Consider the following 27,306-nt stretch of genomic DNA (forward strand, 5'->3'; position numbering starts at 1 on the left):
TGATGTGTCCTTTCAAAATCGCTGTCGATGTGGCTGACTTTCAGACTTTCTCAGGCCTGGTGACAAGTGCTAGTTGCACTCGCCATGCCAGCTTGCCAGTTTTTTTTTCCCACAACTACTTTGCCTCTGATTGGCCGAAACCTGTTGCTTTACAGACATTGAGCAATAATATCAGTTGTCATTAGTTGCTCTCAGTTGAAAAACACATAAATCGAATCTTTGACTCAGTGTGTAACTCAGCAGTTACAATCTTGAAAATAAGGCCTTATTGTGAAAATCCAAGGTTTGCAGAGGAAAGTAGGGTCACTGGCTCTGTTGCTGTTTGCCTTTCAGCCTCATTAACCCATTATGTGGAAGACAGTGTATTAACAGCAGAGAACCAAGACAGCATCAGCGCTTATGACTGATCCCATCAAAGAAGCAACTGCACCTACACATGGTTTACTCACACCGTTCCATTACTGTCATTTACACTTTGCTAGCCACGGATCATCTATCATCTGGTCATCGCTACTTGCAGGGTTGATGCTCAGCTTGCACTCTCTTCCACAGTGTGATGTGTGTTGGCTATGTTTGCACTCTGCTGGCCCAGATAGGCTTGTGTTGTGTCTGCTGAAGAGGGTGCTGCCCCACATTCACACTGCTCCTCATTCCCTGAGTGACTAACACATTGACAACAACAGCAAAGTTAATGGATGTCTAATGTCACAGTGGGTGAGTCCATCCCACCAGTGCCCCAGATAGAAGAGAAGATGGAGAGCGGTGGCTTTTTATGTGAGCACTGCTGCTGCTAGACGGAAATAGTTCCTTGAATGTTTGATTATTATTCTGTTTTTAGTTTGTCATCATTCTTTACTTTGTGTGACTCATCGCTGTTAAAGGAGCTGCAACATCTGACCTAAGACGCGACTAAATGTAAAGTTTTAGCTGTTGAGCAAAGTTCTCTATTATTTGGAAAGCAATTAACTGACTTTGATCTTATTCTTTATTACATTCCTTGCCTGCTATTTGTTTCAGAAGAATGGCAAATAGAAATGAGACATTACAATCCTTAAATCCCTTGGCCGAGAATGGATATTGAAATTGAGTTATAAATCACCCCAGATTTAGGACTGGGTGTCATTTATTAGAGATTTTTCATTTTTGTCTTCTTTCATTGTTGTTATGAAAAGACGTGGGAATTGGGGTCAGTCTGTCTGATGAGTGGATGAATGCATTTCCATTTTGGTATTACCAGAACGAAGTCACGCAGTGCACAAAATATCGATGCAGATTTATTTTTAATTGCAAAATGTACGGAGGAGCTTACATTCAAGTGAAACACAGTAACGTACGATATAGGGTGATATGTTGTTCAGCCACTTTTGCTGTATTTCAAAGAGTTTGGCCTATACAGTACACATGCAATAAAGAAAATATTTGTTTCTCCTGAAATACTCAGGAAATCTTTTCAGTCAGCTTATTCAAAGGAGTGCAAATGCTGAAGGAGCACATTTCAAACACATTTGTCATTTTACTGACATTCTACATAAAGTTGTTTTTCTGCAGTCATTTTCATAACATACTGTACAAGTGAAGAATATCGAAATATTTATTCTGAATATTGCATCATGCTGAAAATAATTTAGGAAATTTGCACAACAAATTTGTCAAGTCAGAACATATTCTATGGGGGTTGGGCTTGCTTTCAGTTCACTGCTTGCAGGATTGGGAGACCAACTTTTAACATTCAGATTAATGAAGCACTGACTGATGATTGTAATGTGCTTTTTAGCAAAAATGGTTATGTAATCCAGTGCAATTTCTGTTTTAATAAGCTAAAAAAGCATTTACTTCAGCCAGCACTTCCAAACTTCATGCAAATAGTGAGTTATTTTGTCAAACTGTCCAAAGAAACTTTAATGATGCTACCAGTACTGATAATTCAATGACGTGACTTTAGTCAAAACCTGAAAAGATATGAATGATACTAATTTACTACAGAACTCTGGTCAGCCACATACGAATGGTCCAATAGTAGCACTGTGTGCAGTAATGCACATGCAGTAACATCCTTTATCCAATCGTGTGTTCACAAATGTTCCAAACAGATGTTTTTGGAGAATTCCACATCTTTCCCAGTCTTTAGTTGCTCCTGTCCCAACTTGTTTGAAACATGTTGCTGCATCAAATTCAGACTAAGTAGATATTAGATATAAAAATCAATGAAGCTGATGAGGTCAAACTTTAAATATATTGTCTGTGTATTGTTTTCAACTGACTGTATGTCAAAAAGGATTAGCTGCTTTATTGAGGTTTTAGGGATGACAGCACATTTCCACTTCCTGAAAAGCATGAATTGAAAGCAAAAATGAACCCAACCCTTCATTAAACTCCACATTTAATGTCACATAGAGTATCTGCAAAAGTTGAAAATACACAGGATTATGTAGCTATATCAATATCTAAGTGCAGTCTAGTTTGGCACAGTTTCAGATATCAAGTGTTCACTCACTTTAATGTTTGTTGTAAACACACAAACTACAACAGGTCTAGTCACCTGCATACAACAGTGTCTACTACACAATGAGAAGAAGATAGAGATAGTGGTAGATAGAAGTAGAGATAGTGCTGGGTGATAGAAGGACATTGATATTTATCTCAATTCATCTCTTTCTTAGTGGTAGAATAAAATGAACTCAGTACTTTAGGTCAAGCATTGGGTGTGCTCATCAGCTCAGCTGATTGCACTTTAATGGAGAAGATGCAAAGTGGTGTCATGTGGTTAAGTATGGAGAGGTGCGAATAAAAAGTATGGAATGATGGCTGATTCAACATAGTGTGGAGAAAGAACATTAAGTTTTTTCTGAAATTACTTTTGAGAAACTGAAGACGATGAAGTGCTCCAAAATAAAAGTATGACACTGAAATGTGTAAATTTAAAGACCTGCTGCAGTGATTATCTTAATCTGAATGCTTCTATGGATTGCGTTTTATATAAAACTCCAAAAACAATTCTTGAGTTTGAGCTATTGTTGAGCTTGGAAGTAGAGCTTTTAGCTACATCTCACAGTCTTCATTTTCAAGTCCATTTTTTTCTAAATATTACTTTTGAATACAGGAAATTCACAAGATCAAGAACTGGTTGTGGCATTTCAGTTGTTTCTTGCTCTATTTCATAGTTCAAGTTATTTTAATTTCAAATGTTTTTTGTTCAACCAGTGGACAAAATTAGCAAAAATTGTGTATATAGTGATAAATATAGTTCTCTGGCAGTTTTTATTGTGATATATTTTCAGACATATCGCCCAGCACCAGTGGAGGTAAAACGTTCAGCTCATCCTCATTGAAACTCCTTCTCTGTACTGTACAGTGCAGTGCAGTCCATCACAACACACCTTTTTTAGAGGGATTGCATGCATGGAGCTGGTGTAGACAAAGGAAAGAGTCAAACATGTCGCCCCATCCTTGCAGATTCACAGTATTCAGAGATGATGTCAGAGGGTTAATGAATGATTTATTGTGTAGGTCCAGTTTTATGTCCTCTGTGACCTTCATCAGATTCAGTCAGACAGACCTCCGCTGGCCTTGTGCATGCGCCCTGTTGACCATATCCTGGTACATCTTGGACCTGAGGAACCGTGGGTAGGAGTCTTTCTCCATGAGGCTGTAGACTTTAGCTTGCACTTCATTGAGGCTAGTTGGGGACGGATCTTCCAGGCTTTGCTTGGTCTTTTCCCTGGTGCGATAATCAATATTTACCTGCCAGGACAAGGGGAGCAGATGCACATTGTTGAAAGGGAAAAGTCGCTCACACAAATTCAAATCATCATAGTCACATGTAGCACACTGACCCTAATTACAGTTGTTATTTCAAGTGTCTTCTATTCAGATAAAATCCAGAGGAGATTTAATACATTTTAATCTATTTATCTGTCAGTGGTTGACCTGATCAGGGATCAGATAAACACTACAGCAGCTCAGTGCATGTTGTAATTCATCTTCTTGGATGTATTTACATTTACACTACATCTCTTTAGTCTCTTTGCAAACATGACCAACGCTATCCTTAAAAGTGTTTTTCTTCAATGTTGTTAAGTTGCCAAGCAGTTTGAGTCCCTGCCTCATTATTTTCTATTGGTCAGAGATTTGCCCTGTTCTCATTCAGTCATTGGTTGCTTGATGCTGTAAAGACAAAGGAGCATAGCCATTTGAAATTTGAAGTTTACTGTTGCACATTTGGTAAAGATGAAGAGTGAGTGAAAATGTAATCAGGTGGTTATAACAGGCTGTCCAGTTCTGTCTCCTACAACTTAGATTTATATATACCTGATTAGCAACAACAAATATGCAAATGAGATGTAATGCCAGCTGAATTACGTTTTTTATCAACATAATGAGGAAATGCTGTCAACGTACCTGCCAAGTTTCAAAATGTTGATACTGAACATGTGTTTACTGACAACATATTTCATTTGTTTTCTGCCAAACAGCCAATCCGGCAATGCATTATTCACTCATAGGGACCATGGCATGATTCAGCTTTTACATGGTTATGTTTAGGCACTCACAGCACATGGTTAATGTTAGGGTAATAATACTGTCTGTTTTTATACAGAAAATGTCACCAGTGACAAGAAACCAAATCAACATCACACACACACACACACCCACACACACACGCACGCACACACACACACACACACACACACACACACACACACACACACACACATACCTCTCTTGGTGCCTGAATATCAATGAACTCCTTAAAGATCTTGTTTGCTTTTGACACAAGCTTGGTTGAGCTCTTGATTTTTTTGTACTCCTCACAGGCCATCCAAAACTCGATATTCTCGTCACTGAACTCGGTCTTGAGAAAGGTCCGGAAGGCAGCCAGGCCATCTGGAAAGGACAAATGAATCAGACGGTAAGGGGAGGAGGCAAACACAACAGAAAACACTTCAAAAACATGATTGATACTGCAGCGTAGCACCTATTTCTGTGCAACAGCTGAGAACTCCCTCTTCTACGGATGTTTTCTTTTCCTTCAACATAGGGTAGCTTGATCATGTGATAATACCCTTCATCGGATGTTGACATTTTTCCAGTGCGTACACTTTTGTTCCCAGAATCAGGAAACAGCTATCATGAAGAGAACAAACAAATCGGAACAAAATACTCCCACAAAGAGATTTTTTATTCTGACTTCATCAGTCAAGATAAGTGATCAATTAACACAGAGGAAGGTTGTGTTTTTCTATGGGCTCGTGTCACGCTGACATGTTATTTCCACCCTTCTCGTTTCTGCTGTTTACCTAATAAAGCTGTAAATCTGGGAAGAGCAGGGGGGGATGGTCTGTCTGTGCACATGAGGCATTAGTCATACAGAAGCACACACATTCAAATGAGTATACACACAACAACATGCAGCTTTGCATGGGCACAAGGCTATACACACACGAAATATTTGAATCCTCAATCTTTTACAGTGTCCCTCTTGTTGACCTGGCCTTTTTTTTTAAAAGCTCTCAGAGAGTACAGACTGGAGAAAATCAAACCATGTACCCTTTCAGCCTCTACAGATAATCTTCCAAAAAAGTCAGTGTAGCCTTTTGTGCCCTACATTTCATGATATTTATTTATGAAGATACACCTCACTCCTGTCATTTGTACATGTAATAAGTATGTACATTATTCTATCTGGGGTCGATTAACATGGAGACTAATCACCTTAGAAAAGCTGCTCTTTTCTTTCAATCAACATCAGAGAGGCTTGAAAATGACAAAGAAGTTTACTGCAGCTGAAGTAACTGCAGTGATTTAAGCAGCGATGAGGAAGACAGAGCTTCAGGGATTGAGGGGTTTGACTCCAAAGATTATCAAGGATCCAAGGATTATCGAAATAAGAGATCCATTTGAAGAAGGGTAAGGTGAGGTGTATTTATTTTACAAAGATGTGTTTCGCAATATATCCCCACCCCTACATCTCTTTCAAGTGTGATTTGTTGCTGTTGGTGGTAGACAGGAGGATAAGGAGTCTGAGTCCCACAATCCTCTTAGGTGTGAATTGTTGTGTGTTGGGGGTCTGGAAGAATGGAGAAAGGGAGCAATAACTTCAATTAACTTCTTAGACTTGAATATTCTACATTTTTATTTTTTAACAGAGAGGATTCACAGCCACCAGAGGACAATGTACTACATGCAGCATCCCTCCAGCAGCCACCACCTCCTTCTCTCTTAGGCATGAGGGACTCCACCACTGCCATCACATCAGCCCCACCAGCAAGGAGATCCCATGTCCCCCGAGTGTGAGTATCTCCCCCACAGTCACAAGTACCCCATGCACTTGAACCTACACCTACACAGCAGCCAGTCTTGGAAGACAGGTCAAGCGGCAGCCTCCAGGCCTGAAAAATGAAGCCTACGCAAAAATGTCAATCTCCGATGACTTTAAAATGGCCGACTTTATAGCAGAAATAAACATGTTTACAGACTGGTACTGTCAGTTCTGGTCTCAATGGCTAATCTCCCTCTTCATGATAATTGTGCAGGGGTGAATTGTTATCTAACTCACTTGTATGAATCAAATTAGGGCTTAAAGTTATGCATAATTAAGGGCGTGGCTGTGACAAACAGACTGCTAAACAGGTATCACAGAGAAAGAAGTACATGTAATACTCAGCCTATGTAGCTATGTAATCTGCTCGTGTAGTGGTACTATGGGCAGGGCCCTGGGTACTTTTTAAATTTAATGGCGCTGTTACTTGTACCTTTAATAACTGAAACCTGTGTTCCCTTATTTCAAAACTAAAAAAACTGCTGATGTCTCCAATTTAGACTTAAGTGCAATAAAAGGATATACCTCTTATCTTTGTATTTTAACCTTATGTATCCCTTTTTAACTAGTGAGTACCAATGTGAATTTCCATGTAATAAACTATGACCCAACAAATTAACTTTAAATGCAAAAACCCACAATATGTATTTATTTAACCAAAGAACACAAATAAAATAATTTAAGATAACTTTGAATAAAAATAAACAGAAAAGCAGAGCCTGGAAGATCCGTCCCCAACCAGCCTCAATGTTTGTTTTGGTTAATTCAAAGAATGACTACACAATGGACTTTACACTGGCAAAAGCAACATCTGCTCCAAACATGGCCTATCCTGTGATGTTGTGATGTCCATTGTGCAACCAGGTTACCTTGTCACAGGCTGCTGAGCTGTGTGGCAAGCCTGTACACACAGCTCCTGCCTGGGCACCTGCAGGTCATCTTCCTGTACCTATTGCTAATGTCTATCCAGCAGGCCCCTGTGTGACAGCCACCACAAGCTACAGGAGGTGTGAACATTGACAAAGCCCAGGCCAGAAAAAGGACATGTCATGGAAATGCAGGGAGTGTGATGTTGTCCTCTGCCTGCATCTGGACAGAAACTGTCCTGCGGTATGGCATGCACATTATGTAAAAACTTGTCACATCCTGCGAACCTTGATATGTTGTATGAATTCATTATTCAGTCCTGTTTTATCCTTGTCCCTCTTGGTTTAGTGAGAGCAGAGTGACAGCTAACACTGCTACTCAAAAAACAATGTTACAGAATTTCCTTTTGAACATTCATTATGCATTTATCTATTATTTTATTCATAAATTCCACTACATTTGTGAACCTAAGACTTGGGTAAGCCCATTTAAAGGCCCAGTGTGTAGGATTTTGTGGCATCTTGTGGTGAGGTTGCAGTTTGCAACCATCTGAATACACCTCATTTCCAAGCATGTAGGGGAACCCACGGTGTCCTGCACTTCAATGTAAAAGCATGAAAGGTATTCTCTAGAGCGGGTGTTAGGTTTATCTGTTTTGGGCTACTGTGGAAGGGGACCTGCTCCAAACGTAGACATAAAGAACTGCACCAAGAGCTAATTTCAGTTTTTTTTTCAGTTGCCAGTTTTTCCTCACTGTTGCAATGCTTGCTCATGGGGGACATGTTGGATCAAAAGTGTCATGAGATACATTTTGCTGTGATCTAGCATTATGTAAATCAAATTGAAAAACTGTAAAAATGATAAAATGCCCGGCTTTTTTATTTGGCACTTGGGGAAAATAGTTGTGAAAATATAATCTCCTTTGAATTAATACAGGAAACTTGTCAGCAAACAGTTGTGTATTCATACATCCAGTAGCTACGGAGCAACATTAGCATTCATTTGGAGTTGTCTTTGTGTCCACCTGGTGAACATAAGTCCAATATTAACTCTGTTAACTCTGGGCAATATCTGGCTCTTAAGCTGCTAAATGCTCCACTATGTTCACCAGCTAGTCTCTAACTGTGTCTGTCTGCTGTGGGTTTTTAAAGCTTTTTTACTGAAAACAGCTGCCTCGTGTGCTTGAAAATGCCACTATGAGAGCAGTGACAGTGAACCAAAACAGTAAGGATGTGGAGCAGACAGTTGAACAATGCGCTGAATCTCACTGTAAAGTTCCATAAAGCTGACAGGAGCTGTAGATTCAGGTGACAGTTATTTGTAGGGTTCACCACTAGTAACCCCTTTTCACATAATCACATTATCATTTGATACAGCATTTGTTTAGAATATTGATTATTTAAAGGCTAACAAATGTGTTGGGTGCAAAGCCTATTTTGTAAATATGTAATTTTTTGGTTTTCTTCCTCACTGCCTTTGTTGGAGCATTGTTATGTTTCTTGGTGCATTACTGCCACCAACTGTAATCAGTGGAATAGCATGAAACCAACAGGAAGATGTGAATCATGCTGTCAGTGTCTTCATACCACACAGTACTAAACAAAAAGGGGACCCACTTGTGAAAATATTGTCCCATAGCAATAAACTCTACACAAAATCAATTGAATTATTTGACTAAATTTACCAGAGTTGACTCAAAAGCAGACACAAGACAGAGACTTTCATTTTATCATACAGGTAAGGGCCCAAAGGTCTGAAGCTTGGTTGGTGGCTGAGGAGATCAGACTGAGGCAGTTTAGAAGTGTTGGCCGAGAGCAAGGATGACCAATGAAGACAGAAGGTCTAAAAAAAGTCAAGAAGACTGAAGATAAGGTGTAGGTAAAGACTGAGTTAAGGTAGGAATCCAGAGCAGGTGAACATGAATTTAGCAGAAAAAGCTGGGTGAAAAACTCCAAGTCAGTGCAACAAGGGAATTTAATGAACTGACAGCAGAATGTCTAGAGACCCAAGCTTAAATACATCAGCACAATTAGGAGCAGCTGGGAGTAATAAGGACAATGCATGCCAGCTGAGACTCAGACAATCACTGGAGACTAATGTGGCACCATGGCCTAGTCCACACATACAGCGGTATTTGTCAGTGGTGGGCATGCAAGACATTCTCTGCTGGCCTCATCAGACTCATCAGAATCACTGACTTATGTTTTAATATATTTTTTTTCCATGAATTTATTACATTATTCCCAATAGTAGTGCATGTGTATGTTCATATTTCAGCCATCATGTGTGGTCAGGGTCAAATAAATCTGCCTTGAGGCCTTCAGAATCAACAGAGCGGGCACCTATAGCTTAAAATAAATGGCGATGAAACTGTTGCTTTTCACCAATCAGATTTCAAGTTGGCAAGCCTGTCCCAGCCAGGGAAACCAGTGGTACCTTTGGCTAACAGCCTCCGAGGACCACTTCAAATTGTATTGCTGGGAATGCCTGTTATTTGCAACTGATCGACTTGGTGTCTGGAACCAGTCTGGGTTCGCAAACTTGAGAAGTAACCAAGGCAGCAGACAGACACCAAAGCACGCCGGGCACTTACAAACAACTACCATACTACCAACAACTCCACAGCAACGTTCTGGACAACATTCTTTGCCACATATGAAATAGACTTCAAGACCACGAAAAATTTTGTGTACAAATAATCAAAAGCTTTGGTGAATATAATGAATAAACTGCAAATTTTTCAATATTTTTGTCATTTTATTACTTTTTTCAGGCTTCTGATTGGCCAATATGCCTTTAGGCCTAGGGTTATATATGAAGGGTTGCATATGGGGAAATAGAGGGGCATGCATAACAGCAACATGAACTATTAAAGGCAAAGAAAGATTTTTAAAAAGACAGCAACTAAATGATAGGCTAACAATGAAGGTGTGTCGCTGCATAACTTAATGGATCTGACCAGCTGACCAATCTTCCTGACTGAACATTTGCAAGAGCTTCATTTGTTAGTATGGATAACATCCTCAGCTAAAGTACAAACTGTAACCTGACATAATATGCCTATATACAACACTGCTGCTTGTCAACCTCACAAAATGTTCTGGGACTAACAAGATATCTAACAGCCAACAGTGTGCACAGGTCAGCCCCCCAGCACACACACACAATCAGCTTTACACACTGAGGAATGACAGTAGAATGCAGTCGGGTCTAAGTGTAATACATGATACCTTCTTTTAAATGACATCAAGGCGAGGTGAATGTAATATCCTATCAAGGGAACATGCAGTACTGGGTTCCCTTTGTTTTAACATTATTTGTGTAATGTGTGTGTGTGTGTGTGTGTGTGTTCATGTACACGTTGCAGCGCACCACTCTAATGATCGGTCAATTGAAGTCTGATACGCAGGTGTATCACGCTCTCTGCGCCTGCCGAGGCTCTATTCTTGGCTCCGTAACTAATTTTGTTTTCCACAGGTGACATTAACTTTCTAATGATTATGTGTCAAACCAAAGTGTTATGTCATACCCGTGATCTGGACAAAACAGGCATGTTCATGTGCATGCAGCATGTTTTACAGGCTTAATTCAAGCTGGCTGTCTCTAAGCTCTTTATTTGCATCGTGTTTGATTTGTTGGAGTTCACCATTTGGATGACAGACCTGTGTGAAAAGTGCTTTTGTAAGCTCAGGCCGTAGCTTTGAAAGGTAACTGTGGTGAAGGACAAAAGAAACACATATTAGGGAGGTATTTGTCTTTCCTGCTTAACTGGGAAATGAAGATAGTAAAAAATAAATAAAAAATAGCCTCAAAATACACATTTTTTTAGTTTTGGCCATCAGGTGTGATTACAGCTCTGCTGAGAAGCACTAACATCCCAGTGTGTGTGTGTGTGTGTGTAACATTACCAAAACAGGGGTCAGGGTTGATCCCCCCCCAAGGATTACTTTTTGACAAACGCTTTGTTTTTTTTATTAGAAACATGCCCAGGGCAAGAGTGTTTATGGTGAAATCTCACAAGGTAGACCTGCTCTGAATCCACTTGTGCTTTCTTTTATCCAAGGGGAAGGTCAAGTACATGACTTAATATGTGGTAAGGAGTCGTTTCAACACAGCAATCAGAGTGTTACATAAGATGGGCTTGGAGGAGGGAAAATGGACTGTACTGAGTGAAAAACAGAAACTATTAACGAAACAGGAAAGGACTATTCTACAGCTTCATGAAGGTGGTATTAATTTTCTTGATGCTGGCTGTATGTGACTTGTGCAGTAAGGACTGTTCCCTGAAAAATAGAAAATGTTCACTTACATTTGTGAGAGAGAAGATTATCGAAGGATTCTGACCATCGAACAACCTCATCCGTTGATAGCCTGATGGAGAGAAAGCCAAAGGAAACTGACTGAGCAACATACAAAGCCACCACTGTGCTTTCATGCATTTTTAACACCACATGGTACTGTATGTATTATTAAAGGGCAGCTAAGTTTAATGTATGACTTATCCTCTGCCCACAGCTGTTCTTCCGCTCAAGGCTGCAAAGTAATTGTAATGTCTGGTCACATTTACAAGAATGATGACAGGAAGATGGACAGGAAATTGAAGAAGAACAATGGGAGGCGTTTGATCTCCGTGTTTAAAGCATGCTGAGATAACACACTATCCCAGATATTAGACACCTTTGCAACAAGCTTTTCAGATGAAGTTTCTAAAATGATTATGTGCTTGAGCACCTTGTTGGGTTTCTTTACACAGAAATGTTTGCACTGACTAAAATGGAGGGAGAACACAAGGCTTTAATTTACCACCATATGTTGTGCATGTTAAGTATGACTCGGATATATATACGTCTTCAAATTAAGGCATTAATAAGTCAAATGACCGACCTTATTTGCACAAATGGTTGTGTTTAATACGGTATATCACACTGATTATGGCAGTGCATTTGGCCACTTAAGTTTAAAACAATCAATCATTAATTACACTGAGAAATGTTTCTCTATGGCAAACATTTGAAATGACCTTGTTAACTGTCAAGGCTCTCTACAAGTCTTAATTTGTTGAAAAAAACAATGCAGCGAGGTTGTGTCATGTAAATGTTTGGTATAATGAACAACAGAAGGTTGAATTGCTAATCGCTGGCATGCTGTCGGACAGGTGCAATACATGACATTGAAAGTCACACTGAAATACTGAAAACTAATAGCATAAATTAAAATGATTTTCCTTCAAATGCTGAGCAATTTGAAATTCATTTCATAACTTGTTGAAACTTTGAAGGCCAAATGTGGTGTCTAGAGAGTTATTTAACACAACAGAAGCTTGAGTTTTAATTTGTTCAATATTTGTCGTCCCACAGAAGAAAAGACAGGACTTTTTGGCAGACTCACTTCAGACACCTGGCGGTGGTTTCGTGGGCGGGAGGCAGGAACTCAGAGAAGTCACTGTAGGAGTCAGATTTGTTGGACAGGCAGCCTAGTCTGGTCTTCATGGTGCAGATCCTGCTGAAAACACACACAATACTTATTGTAAACCCTGTGTGAAGGAAAGATATCTACCATTAATCTAGTGAATGTGTGCAGATGATAATTCATGCGCTGGTGCATGGATATGTTTGTCACTTTAAGGCATAGGACTTGGCGCATCAGCAAGAAATTGTTTTAAATGTGTGGAGCAGCAGATATGTGAACCCAAATCATAAGTCAATTTCAATGGATTATTGAAGGTTAAAGTGGTAATAATGCTAAGGGTTTGTATTTGTAGACATATCTCACACACAAATCACACCTTAAAAATGCATCTTAACTTCGCTGCATCAAGAATACATCTTTCATGTTTTCGCTGTTGCTAAGGTGGCTAATTGTATGGTTCAGCTTCATGAAGTTTAGACTATGCATATGTTCTAAAATGTTGTTGGGAGACCTGTTGAATAAACTGATTGTAAGAAACAAGATGCAGAGGGATAGGGCCAACTGACTGGACAGGACTGGACTGGACGTAGACAACAGGTGCAACTCCATATGCAAAAAGCTGATTCAGTAGGACTCTGCCTCATTCAGAAGGGAGCTTCTAACATCCCTGATACGCAAATTCACTTCCAGTTAGGGTTTCTTGTCAGAGTGTAGTTTGTAGAATTTAAGAAAACCTGCAATGTGACTATTCATGACTGAATTTTATGCAGACTGATCGAACTGAAATAATGAAACAATAAAAACTATAGTTAGGTCATTTATTTAAAATAGGATATGGAAAATGTTTATCAATAGTCTTTAAGATGGCCCTTAATTGTGCCACTTCTCTCAAACAGAGATTTTAACGCGCTGAAATGAACGATATCCCCATCTCTTATAACAAGTTGTCCCATCTTATTTGTACGCTGCTGCTGTCATGTACTGTTTCGTCAGCGTTGTGCCTGCGGGACACATAGGTCATTCCAGATGGGACATGGTCGTAAAGATGCTCCATCAAAGGCTGAACATTTCTGTAAAAGTAGGTCTATTTCACATGAAAAAAGAATGAAAATCATTGGATGGATAGACAAATGGTCCTCATAGATTCAGGTAAAATCCTCCAGTTCAGTCTTGAATGTGTAAAGGGCCATGGCAGAAGAAGTCAAGGACTGTGTAACTACTTAATTACTATGTAATTAATTAAGGAATTCCACTTCTGATTTTCCTTTTGGAACTCATTAAGGCATTATTTAGGAGTCTTAAAGGAGTCTTAAAAAATAAAATTGTCCCATCCTAACAAGACAAATGTCAAACTTTTGCAGAGTTCAATGTGATGTGAGAGGGATATCTATCTTCTCATGCAGTTCTCCTCCTGAGAACATATATGTATGCAAATGTACCTTTAATAGAGCATTGGCTTCATTTATTCATCAGACCTCAAATTATTTCAAAAGGAGGCTTTATGTATATTCTACCTTAACAAGGGAGGCCTACCACAATGGGAAATTTACTTGATGCTACCGCTATATCTATATTTAATCAGGTAATCTCATTGAGATCAAGATCTCTTTTGGAAGAGACCTGAGTACAGCAGAGAGACAGAACAAAAAACATAGCCAGACACAACAAAAACACAAGCATCAGCATCAAAATGGGCTCCTGGGATGAACAGCAGTTTTTAAAATCCTCTGTAATTCTTTCCATTTATAAGGAGGCAGCCTTACCAAGTTCAATATTTCCCCCTGAAGGATAATAACAGTCAAACAGTCCTGGGATCTGATTTGGTGAGCAGTGCTTTTGAATTGGAGAGGGGAAGTGATATACTGAGGCAGCTTCTACAGGAGACCTCCATAAATCCAAATAATAGAATCTAGTTCTCTTTTTGTTGCTAGTGAGGACGAGCCTACTTTTTCATACAGTGATGAGATGATATTTGTTTGCTGTTGTGAAACACGAAGCACCATGACAAACTGCATCAAGTTGTTTGAAGGTGAAGCGAGCAGCGGGAGAATAAAGGATATCTTGATGGTTGACTGTAGAGTCATTTTACTGTCCTTTTGACAGAACCATGCTACGATGTAAATACTCCACCTGTATCTATTCATCCATCTGTGTCTGCATTCATAATATTTATCCATTCACCTTAAAAGGCCACTATTTCAGAGGTTCTTTCTTGTTAGTGTTCCTGTCTCTATGTAATCAGTACAGTAGTGGCGTTGGAGCAGTGGATTGTTTTGATGCATGAGTCCTGAATTGGGAACATTGCATGAAATGTGCTGTTCATTAGCCAACTGAAAGCCATTTGTTTGAATTAATGAGCTTCATAGCGTTGTGTCCTCCACAGGCCTCTGTGTTGTTTATGCTATGTGTGCGTGTGTGTGCATATGAGACAGCATGTGCATTTGTATTTGGAAGGAACCAATATTTCAGGTCTGATATTGCTTTTAAATGTAAGTAGGGTGGCAGTTTGTTTTGCCATCAAGAATGGCAATCAGAGAACACGAGGTTAAAAAACATCACATCACACTCAGCAGTGAGGAGCATTTGCTTGGGTTTTAGTGGAGAGCTAATGGCTGATATGCTCTGATGGAAGCTTTTCTAATTGAAGAAGAATAAATCTGAGGAAGTAAAACACTGACGTTTTTACATCTTAGTTCAGATGCACCGTAGATTTGATGCTTTCTGCTCCAGAAACAGCCATGTTTTCTGTTAGATGTGATGTAGACAGTGCATGCACTGGACTGGAAGAGGAGTTTGTCATCTATGTGAGTCATAATCTTAAGGTGCACTCTATTTGTTCATGAATGGTTATTTTCAGAGGCGTCTGCAAAAATAATGGGCAGAGATATTTTAAGTAAAGCAGACTATGTGCAGACTGTGGAGTCCCCAAGCGAGGGTCAAGTTTTATGTCAGATTTCTCCATGGCTTGTGGAAGATTATAAAAGAGTGTTGCTCAGATGACTTTCTCACACAGCGACAGCAGTAACACCACTAACACTAATGGGAATACATGACACATTGCTATTCTTAAAGCTCTAGTCAAGTTAAGGATGAAGTGCACACAAAAGGTTGTAGAATCACCAAATTGTTATGGGTTCTTCCTCTGAAGAGAACAAATATGCATATGAAACCGACATGGCTCCCACAACATTGTATCAGCAGATATCATGGCCGTTAATCATCTTATGTACAAAGTTAATAAATTGGTTTTAGGATGGAGAAAAACACACAACACACATGGACAATGGTTTCTAACAGTAGTTAGAAACAATGGTTTCCATCTGACCACAACATCCATCCAGTAGGTGTCATGGAGGAAGATTGATGACTCCAGAAAAGCTACTGAATGGATCTGGTAATCCCTGTTTTTTGTCAGTTAAGATTCATCCTCTAAGGATCATGAATGTCCATACCACATTTCATGGTTGTCTGGCTCGATGCAAAAATATCTGCCTGGACCAAAGTGATACATGAATAGTCTAACTGACCAAAATTGCACATTAGTTTATTAATCAATCAATGGTTCTACTGTAGCATCACAGCATTTTGATGTTGTTTTCTTGTTGAGGTCTGCTCCTTCTCTTAGTTCCTCTAAGTCTTTAAGTCAAGACTTACATACAAGACGTTCCTGTTTACCACTGCCTTTTAATAAATTCTGTTTGGGATGATTCATTCATATCTGGCACTGCAGCTCCACTGTGTTTTTTTTTTCTGTTTAATGTGTGTTTTAGACACCATAGGCACCCCATGTCATGGATTGTGTAACACGATAAAAAATAGCAGATAACAACCAGTAAAAATTAGGTTATTTCACGCAGGTTCTGTGTTCATGTTGCTGTCAGACTGCAAACAGTGCTTGGACTCTAATGTAAACACATCTGACCCTGAGTTCTTAAGTGGCATGAACACATGTAAAATCAAATATTAAATAGTGGCACAGTAGGAGCCTTGGCGGAAGTGCAAACCAGCCTTCAACCATTTATTATGGTTGAGTTTGTATGTGTGTCAGCATGTGCCTTTATCATCAGACAAAGGTCATCATGTGAAGTTGATGAGGAGAGACATGCTTGATAAGTCTGTGCAGTGTGTGCCATACTGTCAATAACATGATAAGAGACCTCTCCCTCCTCCCCCTCCCCATGCCTTCTGTCCTCTCCTCGTCTTTCCTCTTCTCTTTTGACAAATCTGAATCTTTCTGGCTGTTGTGAGCTGCATTCTTCGTCTGCAGTATGGCACAGACACGTGCTGCTGCTGAGCTATTTATAAAAATCCCTGACAAATCCATGTAGTCAGGAGGAAGCAGTGCATGTTCTATTCAGCCATGCAGCAAGGTCGGCTCCTGGAGGAAAGAGGCTAAAAACAGCTACAGCACTCTAATGTCTCACATACACACAAGTATGCCTCATGAATTGAAAAGTACAGGCAACATCCGCTAGACTTCCAGTGTCTGGGATGCCTGTTGGGGCTGGTGGATTAAGAAGTAAGAATCTAGATCATGGAAGTTGTCTCTCTCTCTGTGTGTATGAATATCTTCTTTGATGTTACCTAACTTGGTGCAATGCAGGTTTTCAGATTTCCCTCCATGTCCTCATTTTTGGATGCTGGAGACACCCTGTAGTTCAAACTCTGTGTAGTATTAGCTGGCAAGCTGCAAAGTGATTATGAAATGGAATTTGTATAGTAATGAATAGATTGAATTTATCTGCAGAGAGCAAATATATTCTGCTAAACACTGTGAAATATTATTCTGTAGTTTCAGTCTTTTCTCACAGTCAGCTATGCATAGTGTGATCCATTTGCTTGGCGCCAATAGGTGGACAATATTGATTAATAGATTTATGCTGTACTACTCAGCATTATTACATATGCATGGATGATCAGGTCCACATATCTGTGTTGATGTTCACGTTGAAGTTAAAGGCAAAAGACGGAGACTGTGTGTGTGTGTGTGTGTGTGTGTGTGTGTGTGTGTGTGTGTGTGTGTGTGTGTCATCCCTCGAGTTGAAAGAGCATCTCAAGTACAGGTCAAATCCCTTCTCTCGCTCCTGCTGAGTGCAAGTAAAAATGGCAACTTGTCACATTGAATTTTTGGACAGTTTGTGCCCACTTAAAAATCTGGGACAATCTCATGATTTATGTCATAATGTTTTATTATAGAACTGCTTTTTGTCAACACAGTCCCAATACTATCCTATACAAAAATTGTATTTATGACAAAAACTATGGCAGTCCAAATTTTAAATTTTTCAGTATCCAGAACAATGCTACTATTACTAGTACTGTGTTAACTACTGCCATTACAAATACAACTGCAACTACAACTACAACTTACACTAGCTAAACTACCACTTCCTAAACAAATAGCAACAGTAGAAAGAGAAGCAATCAAAAATCTAACAGCAGTAATTCAAAGTATACATGGCTCCGTTGTTTCCTTTATGCTAAGCTAGCTAGCTAATACTAAGCTAACCGCCTCCTGGCTCCAGCTTCATCTTGACTGTACAGACAGGAGAGTGGTTTTAACCTTCCCATCTCATTCTCAGCAAATAAGCGTATATCTCAAACTGTGAAACTATTCCTTTAGGTTTTCATTGTAAAACAGTTCACAAATGATCGTGAACGTTGTGTTCAGTATTATATTAGACTGGATATATTACTAACATATCCTTCTTCCTACAGCCTCACTTAGCAGTAGCCATCTGTCACATATTCATTAGTTAATTTTAATTCATGGACTTGTTAATTAATTCGCTCATTCACTGTCGGCCTCTCCTCCCCCTCCACTTTGTCACACACATTAAAACAGGGTCATCCGCTTGTCTCTGCAGAAGCACTGAGCAGTGTTTCTATGACTTCTATGTGTGGCCTTGTTGTGCCTGATTTGTGTTTTTTTTTTTTTTTTTTCTTTTTTAAGACAACATAGGGTCAAAAATAGTCAACCAAATGCCCCTGAAGTAATCATCAAGATCCCCAGGACACATAACCCATTTTTAAAATGTTGCCATTTGCAGAAAAGTCACAAAGTCTGCAGTCATACACATACGTGGTAAGAAAAAACAGATACAGGCATTTGTTCCAGTATCTGTGAGGAGGTCAGGGCTGCAGCTTGGTTGTTTTTGGTTCATCTATTGTGCTACAATCATATGAGAGATAGTAAAAGAAACAAAAGAGGTAAGCACTTGTTCATTAAATGCCAAATATTATTACATCTGAGGTAAATCTTGCACCAGCAATAGACAGGGATGAATATATTGCCAAGATACTGGACCTCTCTCAAATTTTGGTGTGATTAATGTTGAAATGTTTGAACATGTAATGACATTCAATAGATCTAATCCTGTCTATTCATTCCAACGCACACGTTTTAGCTGTTTTCAGGCTAATTAGGATCCACCCTGACTCAGATCACCAAATGTCCAGGGCTTCTGAACAGCGAGTCAGTTTTGGCATCTCCAGACTTGTCCCTTTCCTCTGTACAGCCAAGTTTTCAGATTTGGGACTTGAGTCACAAGAGCACAACAGCGGTCTTGCACTTGTGTGTTTGCAAGCGTGTATTTGTGTGTACCCTGCCCTGAGAGCGGAAGCCCGGCTGCCCACGGAAATATGTGTCAGACCATCTGATGTGTTACCACCATTAGGAACAACAGAAGGAGGAATATTTCTGTCCTCGCAGATGTCTGCTGTGCTATGCTGGCTCAGGTAGCTTTCAGGACAGGACTATCTGCGGCACACTGCCGACAGGAGCTGCTAGCTGCCACTCTGATTCAGTAACGGCATGACTTCTCTCTGACATTTGTACTGTTGACTTGCTACAAAAGCAACCTAGTTCAAAGGTGAGAAGTGATGGTGAATATTGCTAAAAGTGGAAATTTGAGCCTTTTTCTGACACATTAACAGATCTTTTTAAAGGGATTACATTATTTTACAGTGATTTCATAGTCCCACATGTATTGTCCATTTGCCAGAGGACAGTAGTATCTACTGTTTAAAGTAAACAGAGTCCTGTTGTGTCAAGGCCAGCTCGGAAAATGCTTCCAGTAGCGAAAATTACAAGAAAAAGATCTCGGGTCAGACTATGGCAGATGCACATAAAACATGCAGTTCCCACAGAGAAATTGGTATTTATAATAGAAGACTGTTTTTGTTTGTAGTCTACACAACAATCTGCACAATGTTAGTCAAAGGCACATTTATTGGTTTCTATTTATTTATAAAGCCCTCAATGGCAACATGCCAGCATTTATCAATGCTGCATTAAACTGGTCTCAGTCATTATTGGACCGTTCATGTGATTAGTTCATGCTCGAAATGCTTGCCAACACTGAGTTTGGGAGAACTATTTTTAGTTTTTGTGCTGCACATACTTTGAACATTTTACAACACACATTAAGACTTCACACAATTGCCCTTATAGGTCAGTTTAAAGCCATGATTACAAACTGTTTTCAGCTGTGTTCTGTTTGTTTTCTAATTAATAATTTTTGTTTTTATTTACTTGACTCTCCACATCATTGGAAATGAGGGCATGCCATCAGTGATTCTTTGATATTTAAATAAAAGTTGACTGAAAGAATGAAATGAAATGAATTACTGCTGTGTGGTAAATTTTCCTCATTCTTTTTTTTCTTGCATTGGACAGCATCATCTTATTTCATCATGTGATTTTTCCTTTGCTTTTTTCTCTCTAATGTGAAGTAGGCTGTGAAGTCGATGACAGTGCCATAAACTGAATCACTGATTATTTTTTGACATTTAATCATACTCATGATGGCGATATCACCACTAATAAAGACTCTCAGGTACTTGTCATGAATTAATGAAACAGGTTGTGACTATATATAGCATAGTATAACAGTCACAGGTATAGCTGTGGATGGACTGTTGATGTATGCATACAGTATTTCTGTCTTTGTGTCGGAAGTTTCCTCCATCTGGATTCTGTTGCTTTGTATAGGACTGCATAAATTCAGTGTGTTTGTGACTTCATGTCCACCTCTGATTGCAATAATGTCCTCAATGAGGACAGAATATAAGAAAACTATTCAGTATGAGTAACAGAGTTAAAACTTTCCACTCGTGAATCATATTCCTTTCTATAACTCTGCGGTCCCTCGCTCCTCTGAGGCCTCCTGTGATGACACCTGAGCACATTGCTCACTTCAACAGTCTGATAGGTCAGCCTGGGATACAGCTGCCCAGGGACTTTTCAGCTCGTAACACCCTGATACTATTTTCAACCACTTTCTACTCATAAAGCCACACTCCTGTACGTTCAGATTAATGTCACTCTCCCCCGCCCCGACACAGGCCCTCCTCTGTTTATTTTGTATCAACTTAATCTGTGTCTAGTTCACAAGCTTCAGCAGCTTATAATTTAATCTCCAAAAGAATAGAAATGCACTGACACACAGCGTTACAGGGACATTGTGCATAATCTATCTCTGCAAAGATTGCCCATCTGCTCTATAAATATTACTGTGTTGATATTTTTACCCTCTTTCTGCCGAGGTGCACTCATGTTTGATTAATGTTGCTCTCCTGCCTGCAGGTGTTCTGCTGTTGCTATTTTTTTTGTTTCAGACTTGAACTGACAAGTATGTAAAAGCTTGTAAAAGCTTTTATAAACAGTGCTACATATTCGGTATTGTCATTCCTTTAATATGAAATATTATCAGACAAATGCACCTGTGTATCTTCCGTTGTTTATGAAAGATATTCTCACACTAACTTAGTGTAGCTTGAATCAGGCAAATTGAGAGAAGCAGCTGTGGATTCTGATGCATCTTTAAACCATACGATAAACGCTGTTGAGACTGTCAGCTACTTTCATCCATCCATGTAACTATACTTCAGCTTTCTTTTTGCATATTCACAGGGTACTGGGGTGTGTCCAGGATGCATCAGGTGAAGTAAGCAGTAACCAGCCTAATATGTGACAGCAAAATTTCTTTCATGGTCATTTTTTGAAACAGAAGTGAAGTTAAAACTACATCTAAACATATCAGTACTGATGATACATGAAAACAATAGCTGACCTAATTAAATAAAGATATTTTATTTTACTTTTTATTTCATTTTACTTTGTGTGGGTTATGTATGCTTGTTTTATTATTACCATTTGCGTCTGCTTGAGAGTAGAAAGAACTTTCATCTTTTGGGGCCCAGTGTTGATTGGATTGCTTGTTTACATCCATGTGGAAAGCTTCTTTGCAATATGGAAAAGGCTGCTTTGGGAATAGTGAGCAAGTTTTGGGCTACTTGGGACACATTATTAATGAATAATTCTTGATAAACAAATGGCTTCTAGTAAATGAGGCTTTGCTCGTTAACAATTGCAATCACTCCTGTGTGCATAAATGTGATTAGCAAAAGCCGAGCTATGACATCATGTGGTATTTGTAAATTGCACCTAATTTCTTTTTACTGACCCTCCTGCACCCCTACTTAATTTTTAAAAACTTTGAAGTACACGTCAGCTACTATATGTTTCTTCAGATTGTGATTAGTGACACACAGAAAGTTTTCAGCCCGAGCTGCTTTGGGACCACGCAGCTCAGATTTGCTTGCTCACTATCCAGCCCAAAGGCTAATTCATCTTGAGCTTGACAGTACCCCCAATCATCAGCAAAAGCATCCTGACTGTCACAGCAGCGAATGCATTAGCCACTGGGCAGACATGTCAATAGTAAGACAATAGACAAAGCAGGACATTATGGACTCAAAGCAAAAAACGTTAGCAAGCAATTGCCTGTTTAGATGTCCTGCATGCACATAGCAAAATCAGCATTACTGGAGGAGACACATTCAAGCCCAGTAATCACTCTGTTTGCATCCACAAACTCCTCAGCTGCTAAATGTTCCACTGTGTTTACTAGCCACTTTGTCCGCTGTTTGTTGGTGGGCAGGTAGCAAACAGCTGGTTTATTACTTTTTGCACTAAAAACAGCTGGCTGTTTCTGCTGGAGGGCTAGTGAGAGTGGTCACAGTGAGCCATGCAGTGAAAAACCTAAACTACGAGCTGAAAGATGATAAATCATTGATAAGCGCAGCTTTAACTTGGAGGTGAGTTATGAACTAAAATCAACCAGAATCAATGACACAATGATCACCTTTCATTCAGTACAGCGCCGTTACAAAACGAACCAGCTCTTCATAGCTATGGTCACAATATGGCATATGAAATCTTTACATGTTGCATAAGACCCATTATGCATCTTTTCTTTTACCATAGACAAATCTCAAAACTTACTGTGCTTGAAGCTCTTACCACTCTCACTCACCCTGGAGGCAAAATGAGGGAAAACAAGGCGTCCCAATCTTTAGCCAAGAATTTGACTCAGTGCTATGTCAGATAAGCCTGCCTGTCATTTGCTGTACAGGACTATTTAAAGTACATGCATGCCAGGGGTGCTCTTGATGATAAGGGCACACCACTGACTTGCATTGGCTCCTAGAGAACATTTTGCTTGGTGCTAAATTTAGAGCTTGCCATCCACTGTAGGCTATATCTGCACATGATGAGATGTGACTGGACTGAATGGGCTTTTGTATGGTCCGTCTGAATTTCTTGCTTGGGTTAGTGTGAGGATGAGGAGAGTAAGAACTGGCTACTGCCAAATTATTTGTGCTTTTGTGAGGTTTGGCTAATGAGCTGTCACCATCCAGTGCAGTTTCCAGTCAAGTTTTACAGAAAACTGAAAATTGGCATGTGCATATGTATTCACCCCCTTTGCTATGAAGCCCCTAAAAAGTTCTGGTGCAACCAATCACATTCAGAAGTCACATAATTAGTGAAATGAAGTCCACCTGTGTGCAATCTAAGTGTCACATGAACTGACAGTATAAACACACCTTTTCTGAAAGGCCCCAGAGGCTGTAACACGACTAAGCAAGGGGCATCACACCATGAAGACCAAGGAGCTCTCCAAACAAGTCAGGGACAAAGTTGTTAAGAAGTACAAGTCAGGGTTGGGTTATAAAAAAAAATATCCAAATCTTTGATAATCCCCCAGAGCACCATCAAATCCATCATCTTCAAATGGAAAGAACATGGTACCACAACAAACCTATGAGAGGGCCGCCCACCAAAACTCACAGACTGGGCAAGGAGGGCATTAATCAGAGAAGCAGCACAGAGACCAAAGGCCCAGGCACGTTTTGAATTTGCCAAAAGGCATGTAGGCGACTCCCCAAATGTATGGAGGAAGGTGCTCTGGTCAGATGAGACTAAAATTGAACTTTTCAGCCACCAATGAAAATGCTATGACTGGCGCAAACCCAACACATCCCATCAGCCCAAGAACACCATCCCCAGAGTGAAACATGGTGGTGGCAGCATTATGCTGTGGGGATGTTTTTCAGCAGCAGGGAGTGGAAAACTCGAGGGAAAGATGGATGGTGCTAAATACAGGGATATTCCTGAGCAAAACCTGTTTCAGTCTGCCTGTGATTTGAGACTGGGACGGAGGTTCACCTTCCAACAGCACAAAGAGTCGGAGCATACTGCTAAAGCAACACTTGAGTGGTTTAAGGGGAAACATTTAAACATGTTGGAATGGCCTAGTCAAAGTCCAGACCTCAATCCAATTGAGAATCTGTGGTCAGACTTGAAGATTGCTGTTCACAAGTGAAAACCATCCAACTTGAAGGAGCTGGAGCAGTTTTGCCTTGAGGAATGGGCAAAAATCTCATTGGCAAGATGTGGCGATCTCATAGAGAATTATCCAAAGGGACTTGCAGCTGCAATTGCTGCAAAAGGTGGCTCTAAAAAGTACTATCTTTTTTTTTCTTTTTTTTGGGGGGGGGGGGGGGGGTTTCTCTGTTATTTTGTCCTACTTGTTGCTTGCCTCACAAAAAAAAAAAAAAAAAAAAAAAATTCACATCTTCGAAGTTGTAGGCATGTTCTGTAAATGATTTGATGCGAGCCCTCAAACTATCCATTTTAATTCCAGGTTGTGAGGCAACAAAACATGAAAAATGCCAGGGGAAGTGAATAGCCACTGTATCCAATCACCCTCACCATCATGATGCAGTAAACCCTGTGATGCAGGTGTACAGAACTCTACTGTTTTTATAATCTGGACCTGCACTTTTGTTCCTTTCAGTTCGACAGACTGAGCACATGTTTCTTATCGCTCAGCCTGCCAGCCATTTATGTAATCACTTTGTTCCAGGGATTTATTTTGCATGACAGAAAGCGACTACACTCCAAGGGCTGCAGCTCTATTTACTAAAAGCATTGCTCTTGAGTAGGATTTGAAGCTGTGTTGTTATATGCATAGCAAGCACACACTGACTTGTGTTGAGCTACAGTAGTGCACTTGCTCACTTGCTTGAATCACCACGTGGTGAAAGTGCTGCAGCTCACTGTGACAGTTTAACAGTTTACAACAGAATTTGGATGATCTTGATTACTTACCTCAGCATGCAGACAGTTTTGGGTTTACTCTGTCTTTTTAGATGTCTACATCTGAGATTTTTGCTGCCACCTGAATACAATGGAGGTGAATGGAATTCCGTTTGTGGTGCTGACAGCATTGAAAAATTACATTTAAAAAAAATCAATGGCAAATTCTCTCTCCAGGTTCAGTGTTCTCGTTAATTCAGAGACTTGGCTGTTCACAGTTTTCATTTTAAACACTTTCTACCAAACAAGAGATCTCAATGAAAACAGAGCTGATAGCATGTGCTGTAGATTAACAAAATTACATTTAGTTTTATTATATTTGCGTGGCAAATGTTCACAATGTGGTGAACCTCGCTCCATCCTTGCTGTGAACGACTGAGCCTTTCCAGGATGCCTGTTTCATACCCAATCATGATACTATCACCTGTTACCAATGAACCTGTTTACCTGTGGAATGTTCCAAACAGGTGTTTTTGGAGTATTCCACATCTTTCCCAGTCTGTTGTTGCTCCTGGCCCAACTTGTTTGAAATGTGATGCTGCATTAAATTCAGAATAAGCAGATATTTACAAAAATCAATGAAGCTGATGAGGTCAAATATTCACTACATTGTCTTTGTGCTGTTTTCAATTAAGTATATGTTAAAAACAATTCTCACATTTTATTTTATTTTACACAGCATCTTTTGGGGAATCAGGGTAGTACAGCTGCTGTACATTAGCAAATAAATTTGTGAGAAATGTAATGCTGTTGGGTTACAAATGTGGAATTTTCCCTGCAGTCAACAGCATGGATAGATAGAATAAATGGGGATTTCAAGGTCCATTGCTGGAATTAAGTTCTGGGCACATTGTGATTATATGGTATGCACCTTAGACCACAGGGCACAGTGATGCCTCCGGATTATGCTTTCAGCATAATAAGGTAACTTTAATATTAAATGTGCAAACTGCTCACTACCAATGCAAAATGTTCACGTTAAACATGTCTGCAAAACATTCACTGTCTATTGTTGTTTTCCAACAATAAACTTGTGCATGATTAACATTTTATTGTTATGTTTAGGGAAGTCAAACTCAGCCAGTCAAAGAAATAGTTGGAGTTGGAGAGAAGACTGATACTACTCTTTGGTCTGTGCATTACACATGAAGCTATCGCCAATAGCCACCTAGCTTAGGTAACAAAATCCTCCTCATGCTCACTAATTAACACTTGATTTATGATGAGTATCACGGTCAATGATGTACAAACGTAGGGCAAGTAGCAGTAGAGGGAGTGTTATGGAGGGGTGAAGATACACCTCACCCTGAGGTGGCACTTGTGTAGGCTTCAAAGACCTACTCCATCTTTGATAGCTCTGATGACTGACATTTACTGGACTGAAAAGCCCTCAGATCAATCAGCATCAAGGGAAGGAAGGTGGGAGGGTGTAAAATGATTTTCCATAGTGCTCAGAGGAAATGCTACTGAAAGCATGCGTGAATCACTTAGGTAGAAAATTGGACATGCAGCCACAGGAACTGTACACAAACACCCATAAAATTAGCTGGATTATAGGTAATAGGAGACCATGCTTGTTTAAAGCTTGCATTTCTCTGATGTAATACTTTACTACTGTCAATAATAGCTACATCACTTCATCAGCAGTGTTCCCCCTTATTTAACAATAAGCCTCCATTTAAAGCAGCAGATCATAATCAGCCTCATGAACCATTAACGATGACAAAAGACCCACATAATACCTAGAGCCCTGTGTCCACAGCAGCATTACATAACACTTTGTCATTCAGTAAATTAATATGGATCCTTTACCTTGAGTCTGGTGTGTGCGAGAGCTGCTGGACCCTTTCTCCCCTTCTTTTTAATCACTGCCTCACCCCAATGTGCGTTTTGGCAGAACGCAACGTCCGTCTAGCCAATGCTGGTATTTGTATTTGTATGAATCTGTACAGCTCAGAGCTGAAGATGTCTAGTGTTTCTAATGCCAGCGAGTGGGAGCTACACGCAGCATGCTCAATGGTGTGAAATCGTGGGGAGAGAGAGCAGCCGAGATGGATAGAGGGAGAGGCAGAGGGGGTGGAATCAGAGAGAGACGGAGGGGAAAAGGGCTTTGTTTGCACAGGGAACTCTCCAAGGACAACCCGAGGACATCTGTGAAGTGGACAAGTGCTGCTCAGTGATGTTGTGGATGAAGAGATGGAAACATAAATGCAATGCAGGGGGGGGGGCTGGGGGTTGGTGCAGAGGTCTGGGATAAGGCTACTGA

General features: G+C 39.9%; 1 protein-coding gene across 2 annotated transcripts; it reads right to left on the bottom strand.

Moving 5' to 3' along the window:
- Positions 1-1,263: 1,263 nt before the first annotated feature.
- Positions 1,264-27,071, bottom strand: LOC143318361 (regulator of G-protein signaling 8-like). Of its 2 annotated transcripts, none has more exons than XM_076726601.1 (5): positions 26,853-27,071; positions 12,575-12,688; positions 11,496-11,557; positions 4,718-4,884; positions 1,264-3,741 (listed from the first exon to the last, which is right to left on the bottom strand). In XM_076726601.1, the coding sequence occupies exons 2-5, from the start codon at positions 12,673-12,675 to the stop codon at positions 3,547-3,549; spliced, it is 525 nt and encodes a 174-aa protein (XP_076582716.1). In that variant the 5' UTR covers positions 12,676-12,688; positions 26,853-27,071; the 3' UTR covers positions 1,264-3,546. The 2 variants fall into 2 exon arrangements, with proteins under 2 accessions (XP_076582716.1, XP_076582715.1); XM_076726600.1 differs by having other exon boundaries at positions 12,575-12,685; positions 26,853-27,055.
- Between the last annotated feature and the right edge of the window lie 235 nt (positions 27,072-27,306).

Source organism: Chaetodon auriga, chromosome 3 (genome assembly GCF_051107435.1).
Source record: "Chaetodon auriga isolate fChaAug3 chromosome 3, fChaAug3.hap1, whole genome shotgun sequence".
NCBI classification, from domain to species: Eukaryota; Metazoa; Chordata; class Actinopteri; order Chaetodontiformes; family Chaetodontidae; genus Chaetodon; species Chaetodon auriga.

What these genes read in the sequence shown, in the direction of transcription:
- LOC143318361 (XM_076726601.1), bottom strand. Translation starts at nt 12,675, where the DNA reads ATGAAGACCAGACTAGGCTGCCTGTCCAACAAATCTGACTCCTACAGT. An exon ending in ACCACCGCCAGGTGTCTGAA is followed by an intron (nt 11,558 to 12,574) that starts GTGAGTCTGCCA and finishes TCTCTCCATCAG; the next exon opens with GCTATCAACGGATGAGGTTG. An exon ending in TAATCTTCTCTCTCACAAAT is followed by an intron (nt 4,885 to 11,495) that starts GTAAGTGAACAT and finishes TGTCCTTTCCAG; the next exon opens with ATGGCCTGGCTGCCTTCCGG.